Consider the following 14,586-nt stretch of genomic DNA (forward strand, 5'->3'; position numbering starts at 1 on the left):
CTTCTACCTGTTACATATATTTTGGCGACGTTAATATACCATATTGCACAGACACAGACGAAAGAGAAGGACTTTAAATAAAAACACAAATTTTGAGTTTTTAGATTTTGACAAGTGTTTCAAACTCATTTCTTGAGTTAACAAATATTTTCCACACTACTTTTTAATTAAATAAATCCAAGCTTACTAATCAAATAAGGACATTTTAGTGCGATTTCTCCTATATTATAGGCTTCAACTAATAATTCTGTCTGTTTGTTAATTTAAAACTATATACATACATAGATTCTTAATCACCATCAACTGGAGTATCGATATAGCCATGTTCGTTTTTGAAGACTCCCTTAGTTTGCGTTTAGATTATGCTTGCCTGAAACATTTGCCACGCCCCATTCATATCCATCCAATTATTTTTAAAACCCAGAGGGCCGTGGCCATAGAACGAAGCATCTCCAACCATACAAAGTATAATTATATATTCTTGATCAGCACGACGAGACGAGTTCATATAGCCATGTCCGTCCGTCCGCCCGTCTGGATCAACGCAAACTCCTAGACCGAAAAAGCTACAGACTTTAAATTTTGCATGTAGGCTTGTATATACTGCAGGGGTTGTATATCTCGGATCCGAATCGGACCACTATATCATATAGCTCCCATACAAACGGCAAAGTCACGAACAGTGACTTTTCTTAATAACTCCGTTATTTTCAAAGCTATTGTCGTGAAATTTAATATTTGTAAGCTTATTACAACTTATAAACAACGGTGCCAAGTTTGAGATCGGGTGACTATATCATATAGCTCTCATAGGAACGATCGGGCGAAAACAGTGACTTTTGTCAATAACTTCGTTACTTTCTACGCGATTGCTTTCAAATTAAACTTTTGTCAGTTTTATGTATCTGTTAATGACTGTCGAATTTGATAAAGATCAGGTGACTGTATCATATAGCTCCCATAGGAACGATCGCTGATTCTGATTAAAGAAACCCTTTAAAACGATTTTCCCACTTTGAAGACCATAGGTAAGGAAAGAGTAACAAAAAACTTGCAGGGGTATACAAACTTTGACGCGGTCCAAGTTAACGCCTTAGCTTGAACTGCATAGAAGGAGTTTGCTTTGGTCCAAACGGACGGGCATGGCTATATGAACTCGGTATATGTACTTTATGTGATCGGCGATGATTCCTTCTACACATTGCACATTTCTGACCAAATTTAATTACTCATTCGGCAAGGGTATAAAAACAATTTACGCTCTCGCAATTCAATTTGTCTTTACTTTATCTTCGAATACCTATTATGGAATTCGAAAACAGATACATACATACATATGTTATTCGTATTTAACCAACACTGAGAATTTTATACATACACAATTAAATTGTGTCTTACGAAATTGAACCAGTACATGGTATATTCAAGTCGGCGCGACGTCTTACTTAAACGCACTGCCTTCTGTCATGAAGAAACCGATTTTTAATTATATATTTAAAGTTTGTTTCCAAAAAAAAAAAAAAAACAAATAATACTGCACGCCCTCTCTCATCACTATAATTATTGAAATACTAGTGGATAGAACATCCGCAATATTTAAGATATTTTTTCGATGATTTTGTCAACGAGATAAAGTTAAATATTGCTGCTTATGTGAAGAGTATTAAAACTCCGAAGGGTTGGTATCCAATTCCTATGTAGTTCTAATGACCAAGTTTATTATAAAATATCACATATGCCCAGTGGCCAGTGGCCAGTTAATAGAACCCCCACGATTTGTTTTCATCGCCCATTTGCTCAGCTGACAAGTCCCGACGGCGATCAATTTTGCGTACGTGATTTGGCTATTAGAGCTCGAAAATGCTTCCTCATTAGCTAATTGGCGTGAAAATTGTATTCAGAGCCCACTGTGCCTGGGAACCGGGCAGCGCCTTGCCTCCACCCCCGCCTAACGGCTGGGCAATATCAATATCAGTCCAACAGAGATGAATACGGAGCTTCCAAGTCACGCATTCGAAATGGGCACGGCTAAAAAAAAGAAAAAAATGTCAAGAGAGTGTGCGAGAGAGAAAAAATTTCAATTGGAATAAATAAAGCAAAAAACCAGAACGAGAACCGCAGGTAGGTAACACAATCGAGTGGGAGAGGAGAAGAAAGCAAGCGTTGACGGCGACGTTGACTGCGTCGTGGACGTCCGCAGAGGTTGGCTTAATATGAAAGTTGCGCCTGCGCCGACATTGATGTTGAAGCTCTCTAGGCGCGAATGGAATCAGTTGCGATTGAGAAGCCCGAGAGTTAAGAACGTTGTGATCAAGATGAGTCCGAAGACTTTCACATTGATGCTGCTGCTGCTTATAGTGCAGCAGCTTATGACCATGTCGCTTGCGTCCTACATAAAGGGCGCCAGTTCGACAACCGAGATGGCGTCGACCACACCCACCAGCCCACTAGCAAGTGGGTCAGAATCCTCGGTCATCAAGGTTGAGGAATTCCCAGCCATTGCACCCGTTCAGGACTCGGATGGGGATAATCAATCAAACCTTTTGAAGCCTCCGCCATTGCCTGAGGCGGACGTCGATCCGTTGCGCCGTCGTCTCGTCACCTATGATCAGCGGCAAGAAGGTCAATACAACATCCGGGCGGACTTGGAGAACTTTATGATTCTACTTATACCACAAGGACCTCAAGAGGGGCTAAGTTTGATAGATCTTCTATCGAAATCTTCCCTACGTAACGGAGTCACATCGAAAAGTTCCAAACGCAAACATCCCCTGAGAAGTTCATCACTGAAGTCCTTCTATAATCGCCATCATTCGCCCTTGCAGCAGCCATCGCAACCAGCCTTGGGCTTGCCGGAGTTCATTGAGGGTCGCACTCCCTATCATGTGGACATCTCGGCCAGTGATGATGAGCAGGCACGTCTGCAGGCGCGTCAGCAAGTTGATGTGCTGCCTCCACAATTGATCCCCATGCCTCAGCTGATTAAACCGTATCATTTGGAGGCGGAACCAGAGCTGATTCAAGCCCTGCCCCCCAGCTGTGCCGTCTGCTTCGAGCAGTACAGCAGGATCGAGTCTGCTTGAGAGTTACAACCAACCTGGTTCACATTACTATCGCAATTCGCGCTCCCTTAGAGGCGAGACTTACTTGGATACCAACCGCTTGGCCATTGGCGATCTCTCCCCACAATCTCAGCCGCGGTCTATAAGTGTTCCCATCTATCGCAGTGAGCTTGGTGCTCAGGCCAATGCCCTTTATCCACCTGTTGATGCCCCCGCCTATGTGATGAACGGAGCACGCAGTTGGCAACTGGACGAGGAGCCGACTCCAATTCATGTCCAACCCAAGGAGTTCGTGGACACAGATGTCATAAGCTTTGACTTGCTTGGCGACGATCTGGCCGACTCGAAGTCATTGCTCCGCGATGGACTGGCCCGTTGTGCCCGTGGTGAAAGGCGAGACAGCTATGGAGCTTGCCGCCAGATTGAGGGATATTGAAGATTCCTCGAACGAGAACTTGTAGACTGCTAAATAAAATGTACTTACTTTTTTGCAAAAGTTTTAAGCTAAGAAATTTTACAAATAAATCAAACCCTTGAAAATATGAAAATCGACTTACGACTAACGATTCTTTTAATGATCTCCCCCAGTCAGCGCAAATTGCGGAAGTTCTATTTTGTTTGATTCTAACGGTTGAAGGATAAGACTCTCACAGTTTGACAGCTCCCAGAGGCCAACTATTAGTAATTACAATCAAGATAAAGGCCAGGCCGGGCGGACAAGTAATATTTCTATGCCGAAAAACCAGTTTTGATTTGTTTTTTTTTTAGAGAACTGAACTGAAAAGCAGTTTTTAGTTTGCACCACTCCGCGGTTGCAATGGCATTTCAGCATCTTCTTCCTGTGGGAAAACATTCACCCAGCCTTTTGGTCATTGAACCTCGTCATTGGCCACGATCTTGAGCCCACTTTACCTGCTAATTTATAATACCAACTCCCCTCTTAACTGGTTTATTACATGCTAAACAATTAGTATGTTTCTGTTGACTTAGCACTACAAATAGTTTCTCGTGTTGTTGGCTTTTAAATTTGGGTCATTGGGTCAGCTAACCAAAATAAAATCAAAATAAACCAGAGGGCCTCGTTTTCTACAGCTCTCGCGAAGTGTAAATGCTCTTTTACACTTCAATCTCAAAGAGAACAATAGAATTAGTTAATAACTTGCAATTAAAGATATGTTGTTATACTACTCTTGGCTAAGAAGCTTTGGAAAAGAATTTCAAAATCAAGATCGCCTAAGGGAGATAGTTTAACAAATGTAATTTTCGGGCAAAAGTCTTCAAACAAACGTATTGTTGGAATATGTCCTTCTGTGATCTTTACCAAATGACTTGCAATTTGATGACTTCGGCTTGGACATTAATTATATCATATATTCTTTAGCAAGTGAGTTTAAAACATATAAGCTGATCTTCGTTTTGGAACCCGTAATCTAATATGCAGACTTTTCCATGTGAAGCATTAGAAATGCATAGAAAACTTTTGTACATAAAGATTATTTCCCTATTGATTGAAAAAGAAGCTAATTCCCATCTGAGTGCAGTCTTCTCTTGCAATGCGGAAGTCTTTGGCATTGACTTTGTCGGCAGCGTCGGCCATTGAACTATGTCCAGCAATCGGGTTTTGTTCCAGGCTCCATTCTTTGGGCTTGTTTTAGGTTTAGGCATGGAATCTCTATTCATTCGTTGCCAGCTGTCAGACCACAACGGTTCTATTTTCGCTTCTATCAATACAAAAGGAAAAAGAAGAAATGTGCAAATTTACCAATCGACTGTTTGTATTTGTTTTACTACTATTGGCCCTAACTGATGTAATGGCCAAGCCTGCTCAGTCATTCAGTGCTCGTCCAGGGGCTACACGTAGCGTGGGCAGCGATTTGTTGGACTTCCTGATGAACGATTATCCAGATGAGTATGGCTACAATCAAGAAGAAATCCATTATGATCAGCGTCAGAAGGGCGAGGAGAACTTACAATTGCGTTTGGATGGTTTCTTGATCGATCTTCCTGCCTGGGATGATTATAGCACGCTCGCTAGCATGATGATGGCTAGTAATTTGCGTAAGTTTAAAATATTTTCGCTCTCCTGGTTAGTGAGTGGGAGAAAAATGATTTTTGTATATCTTCCATGACTTATCAGATTCCTTACAAATGGAGCATTTCAAAGCTCAACCTACGCCAGAATCAAACCCCAATCAGTTGTACCAAACGGAACCTCCAAGTGTTTCGGAGTCTTCTTCGGAAGTGCAGATCATAAATATACCAGCTCCTAAAAAGGATATTGAAAGTAGGCAACATGCCACCATCAATGATGAGGTTACGGGCTCAAGGCGGTGCGTTTGAATGAAACAAAGAACTCAAATTGTTAAAAAGCTTAAATGTTTATTTTTCCCATTTCAGGACCAAAGCACATTTGATGCAACTACTTCAAATGTTTCGGCGTCCACAGCATGAAAGCGCCTAGTTAGATTAAAGTAACATTCAGTATTTATGAAACATTAATCTTTCATTCAAAATAAACGACGCTATTTGCGTCGCGGAAGTTTAAAATAGTTCAGCAATGTGCAAGTGTACTCACTTTTTCGACTATGCACTGTATTTATATCGATACATATTTCGATTTATCGAGTGATGGTAGTTTAGTTTTTTTCCATCCAATCTGGCGATTTGAACGGAGAAGTTCAAAAATAGCTGTTATTTTATTTATCCAAGTTGACCATCAACTTTCAAGAACAGAGACGAATATTTGCAATTCATTGTGAAAATTATGGCATTCACAGCAAAACGTTAACGTTAATAAATGTGACAAAAACATACAAAACAAATTTTGCAAACTATATTAAAGTCGCCAAAATCTATGCACACTTAAATTTTCTGAGACTATAAGAGCTATGGTCACCAAATTTGACTCCTGTAGTTCCTACGGTGATCAAGTCAATTCAAATTTTTGCCACGACGAATTAAAGAAATAAGATTTTCTCAAAACTATCATAGCTAGAGACATCAAATGTGGCATATACATATGTACATACATACATACATATGTATGTACATATAATCATTTAGAAAGAGCGCCGATTGGGGTTGTGTAAAATAGCCAAGTTATGCATTAAAACGCTCCCATGAGGTGGGATGTATGTATTAAGTTAGTATAGTTATTAAAATTTATTAAGTGCTTAAAATTTTAAAAATTACTAACTATTTCCCAACCGTTCCCCGAAAATTGATCATGGGCGGATCGGGCTTTAGGCACCACTTTGTATCGCTTGTCGTTAGTTGGCATGCGGATCGTCATATGTTCCGGATGCTTGTGGGCTGCCTCGCAGGCCTGGCAAAGATCGAAGTTACGGCATTGGATACACTTGTAGCGGAATCCCACTAATGGACTCAGTCCACAAATGTCGCACGTGATTTTGAAATGGATGATGAAATTGCTGGGAGCAGAGACGGGTTTGGGGATCACCTTCCGTTTGATGGCTGCAATTTGCATATGCATACTGATTCCACAATTGCTCAAAAAAATGTCATAGTCGATTTGATTGACGATCTCGATTTCGTCATTATCAGCGTCTGCAAGGGATAAAGGAATTCAACAGTTGAGTTTTCAGCAAATTTTAGGATTTTTCCGTGTAAATCACAACAATAAAATAAATATTATGGACATGTACATAAGGACATTGCCATCAATACATACATACATATAGCAAAGTAATAAACTTACCGATCCAAAATGTCTTAATGTCGGCCTTTGGCAATTGACGTTCTTGGAACAAGTACATATCAATTTCGCGACGCAATACGGCATAGGTCTGAGAAGGCATCCGCAAATATGCATTTAACTTCTTTGCAGGCGGCAGGCCATGGTAGGTAATTTTCATAAATTTCTCAGACATTTTAAACGATTTCCTAGTTTTACTCCTTATAGTTGTTGATGTGTTGTGCTTGTCGACTAATGCGTCGCACCAAGGGGTTTAGCTGTTTGTCTATTTGTGCAATCAATACCTGACTTTTATGTGTACATATGTACATACTGTACATAGTTGCGCACAGATAAGGGCAGGAGATAAGCCCGATTCCCAAACGATCGGTTGGGATATTCATAGTTGTTAACTTACAGAATTTAAAGACTTTTAATAACCATAAAAGGCTAATACCTAGGTATGTATGTATGTATGTACACATGTATTTTAAGTATATACAGTGGCGGACACGAATTTAACAGTTTTTTTTTTCTTTTTTAGTTCTGATTTTCTCGGCTCCTAAATAACTTATCCGAATAATTTTTTCTTTAAGTTGTTCTACAACTTCTACGAAGATTTCAAACGTCTATCTTTAATATTTATAATATTTTCCCCAAAAAACGGACTTCTCTTTGTTCAAATGCACCTGTGGAAAAAAAAAAAACGGATTAAACTATGAAGACCATTCTTACGGTCCATTATCTGAATACAATAACCAACAATTTAAAGAAAAACTTATTCGATTTAGATTTAGGATTAAGTTATTTAGGAGCCAAGAAAATCAGAACTAAAAAAAAAAGTCTTAAATTCGTGTCCGCCACTGTACATACATATGTATAGTGGAGCCTCAGTTAACTAACGTTATGAATAACGAACAGAACGAAAGAAAGTTTCGTTTGACTATCAAAGCAAAGGGGGAAATCCCCATTATAGAGAGACCAGTGAGACCAATTTTTTTTCAACACCAAATTAGGCTGAAATTTTTCGACCATGTTCATAATCAATCTAAATGGGACTTGGCCCAACTAGATTGGGTGAGGAGGATACATTTTACATAGAATCACCTCTAATTGCATTAACAAATATTGGAGAAAGTCTGGAAATTCTTCTTTTGTAAACTGTGTAAACTAAAGCCGTCTGTATTCGCGCTTAAGAATATTAAAACGAATTAATCGGTTTTTTCTACATTATAAAGCCTAAAGTGGGCGTGGCAAAAATTTTAAATCGTTAAAATCTGCACGAGTACAAAACAAATCTTAGTATTAAAATCGGTGACTTTAACTGAGAAATCGGATTTATTTATTATGTCACGGTACGTAAATTTGAAATAAACTCGATCACTTCATAAATTTGGTGGCTCTATCTCTAATAGTCTCCGAGATCCAGGCGTTCATACGGACTTGATCCTGATAAAGAATATATATACTTTATGGGGTCGGAAAAGCTTCCTTCAGCCAGTTACATACATTTTGGCGACTTTAATAAACCATTTCACACAATCCGCGCCAGAAATTAATCTTGGAACATAAAATAAAATTTAGTAGCATTTGAGTTGTAATCTTTAACTTTTTGGTTTTATACGATGTGGTGCTATTTTTATTTTCGGATCGAATTGGCAATGAGTCATTAAAATTGGATGGTTTTTGAAAAAAGTTTTCTTAGGTTACAACGGTCCTTGAGTATCGTTATAATTGGCATCTACTGTAGTAACATATAATGTTCCTTAACGATCCTAAACGAATCGTGTGGTGGCTTTGCAAACACTTTGTAGCGTCTGTCGTTAGTTGGTATGCGGACCATCATATGGTGCGGATGTCTGTGTGATGCCTCACAGGTCTGACAAAGGTTAAAGTTGGGGCATTGAATGCACTTGTAGCGGAATCCCACTACTGGATGAAGTCCACAGCTGTCGCACCGCACTGTGTCATGGATAATTAAATTGCTGTGATTGCCGGAAGTCTTGGCAACAGGGGCCGGATTAGCCTTGACCGCCTCCTTGACGGCTGCAACTTGCAGATGAGTACTTTTTCCACATTTGCTCAAAAAAATCTCATAATCGATTTGATTGACGATCTCAATTTCATAATTTAACAATAGAGAAATTGAGTCACCGATGTCACTCGATACATGGATGTTTTATACACAAATTTTTAATGTTTTGCAGGACAGGAAAATATTTTTCCCTTAATGGGCATAATTGAAATAATTTACTTATATTCTTATGTACAAAAGTTCGATGTCATGCCAAACTGAAATTTTCTTTTTCTGACGATTTGTCAGAAAATTTTCAACCGTTGGAAAATTTATTTTAAATTTGGTGTTTTCTGTGCCTTTCATTCTTTACGTTTTGCTGTGACTGCCATTATTTTAACAACGAATAAGGAAAAATATCGATAACAAAGTGCTAAGGGTGCGAGTAATAGTGCTAAGGGTGCGAGTAATAGTGCTAAGGGTGCGAGTAAGTTTTTTATTTATCTAGCTTTTTTGGCTTTTACGAATCACCATCCCTGGTAGTAATTTATTTTCATTCGGACTTATCGATATGTTAAAAACCAGCTTTGGGATTACATTACTTTTTTGAACCTGATTCTGCAATTTTTGTTCTCTAGAGTGATTTGCAGTTTGTTAGAGGTGCCCGAATATTCAAGAACCTTCCACTCTAGACTCCTTTTCTGTGGGCAGGTATAAAAGCCGAATTGGTGCAAGAGTCGATTACACAAATTAACGAACAGCTGAACCACAACATACGACGCAGTAGGCGACGAGAACAAAAACATCAACAACAACAACGACGAGCACAAAATTAAATTGTGAGAAATTAAAGAGGAAAAAGGAGGCTCAAAAAACTACTTTATCTGATTGCAACAGACAAAACAGTGAAGAGAGGAAAAATTCGAAATGCCTGAGAAGTTGATGAAAATTACCTACCAAGGCCAGGCGCCTGCAAAGAAGTTGAATGCATATTTGCGGATGCCTTCTCAGACCTACGCCGTATTGCGTCGCGAAATTGATATGTACTTGTTCCAAGAACGTCAATTGCCAAAGGCCGAGATTAAGACTTTTTGGATTGGTAAGTTATTTAGAATTATCTTGCAAACAAAATGCTGGTTCTACTTGTACCAAAACACACACATTGCCTATATGCACATACATATGTACACATGTATACGTTAGACAATTTCCATATGTGCATATCCGTGTGTATGTGTGCATTTGTGCAGTTGAGCAACTACAAGAACTACAAGAAACGGTGCAATATTCATTGCTGTCACTTTAGCCATTTTGTAGCTAAAGAAGAATTATGAATTTCACAAGAGCCAGAATATCTAAATATTTCAAAATAAAAACAAGGCCAAGAATATTCACAAATTTTAATTTGCTTTGTGGTGATTATTGCATTTGTGATTCACCTGAAAAAAGTACAGAAAATGTTCTATTATCATTACGATGATAACATTTCAATTAATTCATAGGGTGACTCATTTTCACTATTGTTTTCCTTTTCCCCCTTGCAGACGCTGATAATGATGAAATTGATATCGTGAATCAAAACGATTATGAGATTTTCTTAGGCCAATGTGGACTCAGTATGCATCTGCAAATTGCTGCCATCAAAGAGGAGGTGGAGCCTAAGCCGGCATCTGCTCCCAATACTTCCGATGATCCCAGCAATTTCATCATCCATGACAAGGTCGAGTGCGACAGTTGCGGACTTTGTCCATTAGTGGGATTCCGCTACAAGTGCATTCAATGCCCCAATTTCGACCTTTGCCAGGCCTGTGAGGCATCCCACAAGCATCCGGAGCATATGATGATCCGCATGCCAACTAATGACGGTCCAAGCGTGGTTGAGGCCTGGCTAAGTGGACCCGGTCATTCTGGACGTCGTTCAGGACGACGTCATCAACGTGGTCAATGCCCATTCGTTCCAGAATTCGCTCAAGGAACTACTCCAACTGCGACTGCCGGAGAATTCGCTGCGAATAAGGAAAATCGTCGCGAGCGGGCTCGTTATGGTCGTCGCCATGGTGGTGTACTCTCGCAGTTCTTAGAGATGATGACGAACTTGCCAGAGTGTAATACACCGGTGACAACTGCAACCACTGCTGCTGCCGCTCCTACCGCAGCTGCTGCTCCTACTGCTACCGCGGCTGCTGGTCCTACCGCTGCTGCTAAGAAAGAAGAACCGACTCCATCGGCTTTTTCAGCTGAGCCCGCTGTGACCCCTGAAACTGCTAGCAAGCTAGCTTCCGGTATCCAGGAAACTCCAAAAACGACTGAGCCAGTGGCTGCTCCACGCTCAAAAGATACTCCTGAGCCATCGCCAGCTCAGACTGAAACGCGCCCAGCTGCTGGAGGAGCAGCCACGACTCCTACTACTCCAGTTATTAATTTGGAAAATCTTTCGCAGATTGTGCCACCCGAGTATATGCGGGCCGGAATTGAAATTTTGAATAATTTTAGTGAAATGTTTGCCAAAATGATTGATCCTAGTGAGGTTGCCAGTTTTGATGCCTCTGAGCCGTCTTCAGGTGCATCTGCTACTTCGTCCAAGGCTGCAGAGGCTGCTACTGATGCGGCTACTGCTGCTGCTAAGGCAGCTGCTGTTGCGGTAAATGCAGCCACTGCTGCTGCTAATGCCGCTGCTACTACTCTGCCTACACCACCTACTGGTACCCCAGAGTCGGTCTCGTTGTCATCGGAATCGTCTACCTCGACGGAATCCTCGCTGGCAAATGAACCACTGTTGACCACAGCTTCGCCAGTTGCCGCCCAGAAGCCCAAGGAAGAAGAGACAGAGCGCAGACGTTCGGAGAGCTTGGATCAGGATTGGCAAATGATTGATAATAACGGCTCGCCTGCCAATACCGAAGCGCTTATTAACTTAGATACATCTGCTGAGGCTAATACCACTCCAGCTGCCGCTCCAGCAGCTGCTCTTAACTTCGCTCAATTGGGTCAAATTTTGCGTCGGCACATTACTGATGAACAACAACGTGAACAGGCCACCGCTCACACCCAAACTTCGCAAGTGGCTACGGTGACCACATCCACATCGACCAATTTGGTGAGCACCAGTTCCACTGGCACTTCCCCAGCTCCACCAGAGGAGAAGCGCAGTGTGCCCATTTATCATACAGGTGAATTTTCCATTTACTTTCTGTAACTCTCAGCCGAACCTGATTGTAAATTCGTATAATTTATAGATGAACGCATCAATTCCGCCATTCATGCTATGATGGCCATGGGTTTCAGCAACGAGGGCGCCTGGCTGACTCAACTTTTGGAATCGGTGCAGGGCAACATACCAGCTGCACTTGATATAATGCATACATCCCAGAGTAGCAGCAACTAAGATAAAACGAAATACACTATTATCCATATGATTACATATATCTGTATGTCTATACAATTAATCCCCCATATCATTTAAGTTTAATGTAATCTGTATTACTAACGCCCGTCAAAAATGCGAAGAATCCGCATATTATTTGTCAATTTATTTTGTATGTAAGAAACATTTGGTGATTGCTTTATTTTCCTTACACAAAATCCGAAACCGAATCGAAGGAATGTGTCTTATGTTAATGTATGTTATAAAACAACAAACAAAGAAACTTATTTAATCAAAAAAATGTATGTATCGTACAACTATTATAATCACTCAATAAAGGTATCAAAAAATTATACATTTAATGGGGTTCGACTTTCTAATCATCCGTTTCAATTTATTAATATAAAGAGAATAAGTCACCAAATAGATATTGAAATTTGAAACAAACCAAAGAAATTTTCCTGACTTCTTTTAATCCTGCTCATCAATTCTAATAACAAGTCTTTAAAGTGGTAACAAAAAGAAGTATTTAATTTTAAAATTTGAGGAAATTTTATCTTATCAGTTGAACTGTATTTTAGCTAGGCTTATTTATAATGAGTTAACTATATGTAATACATTCTTTGCTAATTGTAAGAATATTTGTTCCTGAAATGCGATTGATAAAACTGATTATTCCATTTGGCGCTAGTGAGTTCATAGATCCTCTCTTTGCTGGACTGAAGCAGCCTCAAACAGGCCGCGGCTGATCCACACAACGATGTCTCGCACAAATCTTCTGAATTCATAGTTCACAGTCGTAATGGTGGCAATAAATGTAAAAAATTTAAACAATTTCTGATGGTGCGGTTTCCATTGACGTCGACCAAATCCTGTATTATAGCCAAACATTTGCGATACCATCAGCAGAAGGAAACCGCTTAGACCGAAGAATCGATGTAGGAACTTGATTGTTGAGCTGCTGCTGGCACCAAAGTAGAGGGGAACACCACTGACCACACTTCCGAGCAGAAGACCACAGCCGACTATACCTAAAATACACAAATAAATACATTATTCATTATTCTTTTGTCAAGTCCGACGAGTTATTTACCATAGAATGCGTGATTGCTCTTAAAGTGCCGAACCTTTGCCTCCGGATCTTCGCGTTTGCGTTCCAACTTTTGCCAAGTCTTAATCCCAACGCCACCGATCCCAACAACAAAGGCAAGCAGTCCCAGGATGGCGTGTAAGCGATTTAGATTCAGATGTCCCAACAGATTCTCCAAATATTGACTATTTCGCACTAGCAGAGCTTCGCCCATGAAAAAGACAAACTGTAATGGAGGAATACATTAGCCCTTTGCTTATTTATGGAAATATCTCTCTGTCTACTACTCACCCCAATTGTACAATAGAAGGCATGCCCAGCTGTATGAACCAGTTTCAAGACCAAACACTTATAGACAATGGCCACAGTGATTCCGGTTAGCAGAATATGAGAGATCAGAGTGCAAAAGCCAAAGTAGACGCCAGCCGAAACAGTGGGTTCGGATGATAATCCTTCCACTCCATTTTGGGTACACAAATCGCTCATACAACTTTCAGTCATAATTATATGGTTGAATCCTTATCTAGCTACGTGAGATGTGCACGTTGTGGCGATAAAATCCCTCTGATATGTAAACGTTTCAGATTGATGTATAAACAATGTTTCTCTGCTTCTTCCAGACACTGTTAGAATTCGCGTCCGATCGCTTCGAATGTTAGGCAACGATTGAAACAGCTGGCGGATGGATTCGCACTCTCTTTGAGAATTCTCTCGCTGCTCATTCGGGCAAAAAACAAAAATCACACTTTCAAAACAAGTGGAGCGCGGTGTTTCCATAATGAGTCAGCGGATTGTTCACGTGCTTTTTACCTTGGCCAGGGTAAAAGGCGGCAGCAGCCAGCACCAGCCACAGGTGGTGCTGATTGGCATTGCACTGATTCCGATTATAGCGATTATTTTCGGAACATTCTAAAAACCGGTTTCAGTTTATATAATTAGCCAAATGATTTGCTGATTTATTCATTTGCTGTTCCAAACTTTCCAATGCCAATGACATCCCTCAATTAATCTCTGATAAGATATGACATTCAGTATTATGCCTTCAAAATGAAGATCTTAAGGTCCACCCTAAAGAACTTATCTATACAATTTTGTGACATCACGCAATGTTGTGAAATTCGTGGTGAAAAGCAAATGGCTGATAAATAAAGAGCAATAGAGACAAATACTCACTGAGAGAATTCCAAGGGGAATTCCACTTTTATGTACATATATATGTACATATGTATTTGCTTTTACCTTTAGCAAATGGGGTATATTCAATTTAGTTAGACGTCTTGAAATCGTCATGAACCTATTAGGCAGTTAATAATCAAATTTGCAATTGAATTGGATGACCTTATCCTCTATATCGCCAGCAAC

The 14,586-nt window shown here is 40.1% G+C and overlaps 5 protein-coding genes across 5 annotated transcripts; 3 read left to right on the forward strand and 2 right to left on the reverse strand.

Moving 5' to 3' along the window:
- Window positions 1–2,214: 2,214 nt before the first annotated feature.
- LOC137572586 (uncharacterized) lies at window positions 2,215–3,614 on the forward strand. Its single transcript, XM_068284340.1, is given in 2 exon segments — window positions 2,215–3,044; window positions 3,046–3,614. Coding segments are annotated over 2 exon segments (1,257 nt in total). The 5' UTR covers window positions 2,215–2,240; the 3' UTR covers window positions 3,499–3,614.
- Window positions 3,615–4,810: 1,196 nt separating this feature from the next.
- Window positions 4,811–5,523, forward strand: LOC137572540 (uncharacterized). The gene is made up of 3 exons (XM_068284281.1): window positions 4,811–5,111; window positions 5,200–5,392; window positions 5,460–5,523. Exons 1-3 carry the CDS (start codon window positions 4,811–4,813, stop codon window positions 5,521–5,523), a joined length of 558 nt encoding a protein of 185 aa, XP_068140382.1.
- Window positions 5,524–6,200: 677 nt separating this feature from the next.
- LOC137572589 (protein ref(2)P-like) lies at window positions 6,201–7,049 on the reverse strand. The gene is made up of 2 exons (XM_068284345.1): window positions 6,781–7,049; window positions 6,201–6,629 (listed from the first exon to the last, which is right to left on the reverse strand). The coding sequence occupies exons 1-2, from the start codon at window positions 6,950–6,952 to the stop codon at window positions 6,244–6,246; spliced, it is 558 nt and encodes a 185-aa protein (XP_068140446.1). The 5' UTR covers window positions 6,953–7,049; the 3' UTR covers window positions 6,201–6,243.
- A 2,302-nt stretch (window positions 7,050–9,351) lies between these two features.
- ref(2)P (refractory to sigma P) lies at window positions 9,352–12,496 on the forward strand. Its single transcript, XM_068284306.1, has 3 exons — window positions 9,352–9,869; window positions 10,315–11,940; window positions 12,007–12,496. Exons 1-3 carry the CDS (start codon window positions 9,698–9,700, stop codon window positions 12,153–12,155), a joined length of 1,947 nt encoding a protein of 648 aa, XP_068140407.1. The 5' UTR covers window positions 9,352–9,697; the 3' UTR covers window positions 12,156–12,496.
- Window positions 12,497–12,503: 7 nt separating this feature from the next.
- Window positions 12,504–13,924, reverse strand: LOC137572561 (uncharacterized). The gene is made up of 3 exons (XM_068284307.1): window positions 13,516–13,924; window positions 13,228–13,450; window positions 12,504–13,165 (listed from the first exon to the last, which is right to left on the reverse strand). Exons 1-3 carry the CDS (start codon window positions 13,723–13,725, stop codon window positions 12,831–12,833), a joined length of 768 nt encoding a protein of 255 aa, XP_068140408.1. The 5' UTR covers window positions 13,726–13,924; the 3' UTR covers window positions 12,504–12,830.
- Window positions 13,925–14,586: the final 662 nt, after the last annotated feature.

The sequence above is a fragment of the Drosophila tropicalis genome, unplaced genomic scaffold (assembly GCF_018151085.1).
Source record: "Drosophila tropicalis isolate 14030-0801.00 unplaced genomic scaffold, ASM1815108v1 contig_39, whole genome shotgun sequence".
In the NCBI taxonomy this organism is placed as follows: domain Eukaryota; kingdom Metazoa; phylum Arthropoda; class Insecta; order Diptera; family Drosophilidae; genus Drosophila; species Drosophila tropicalis.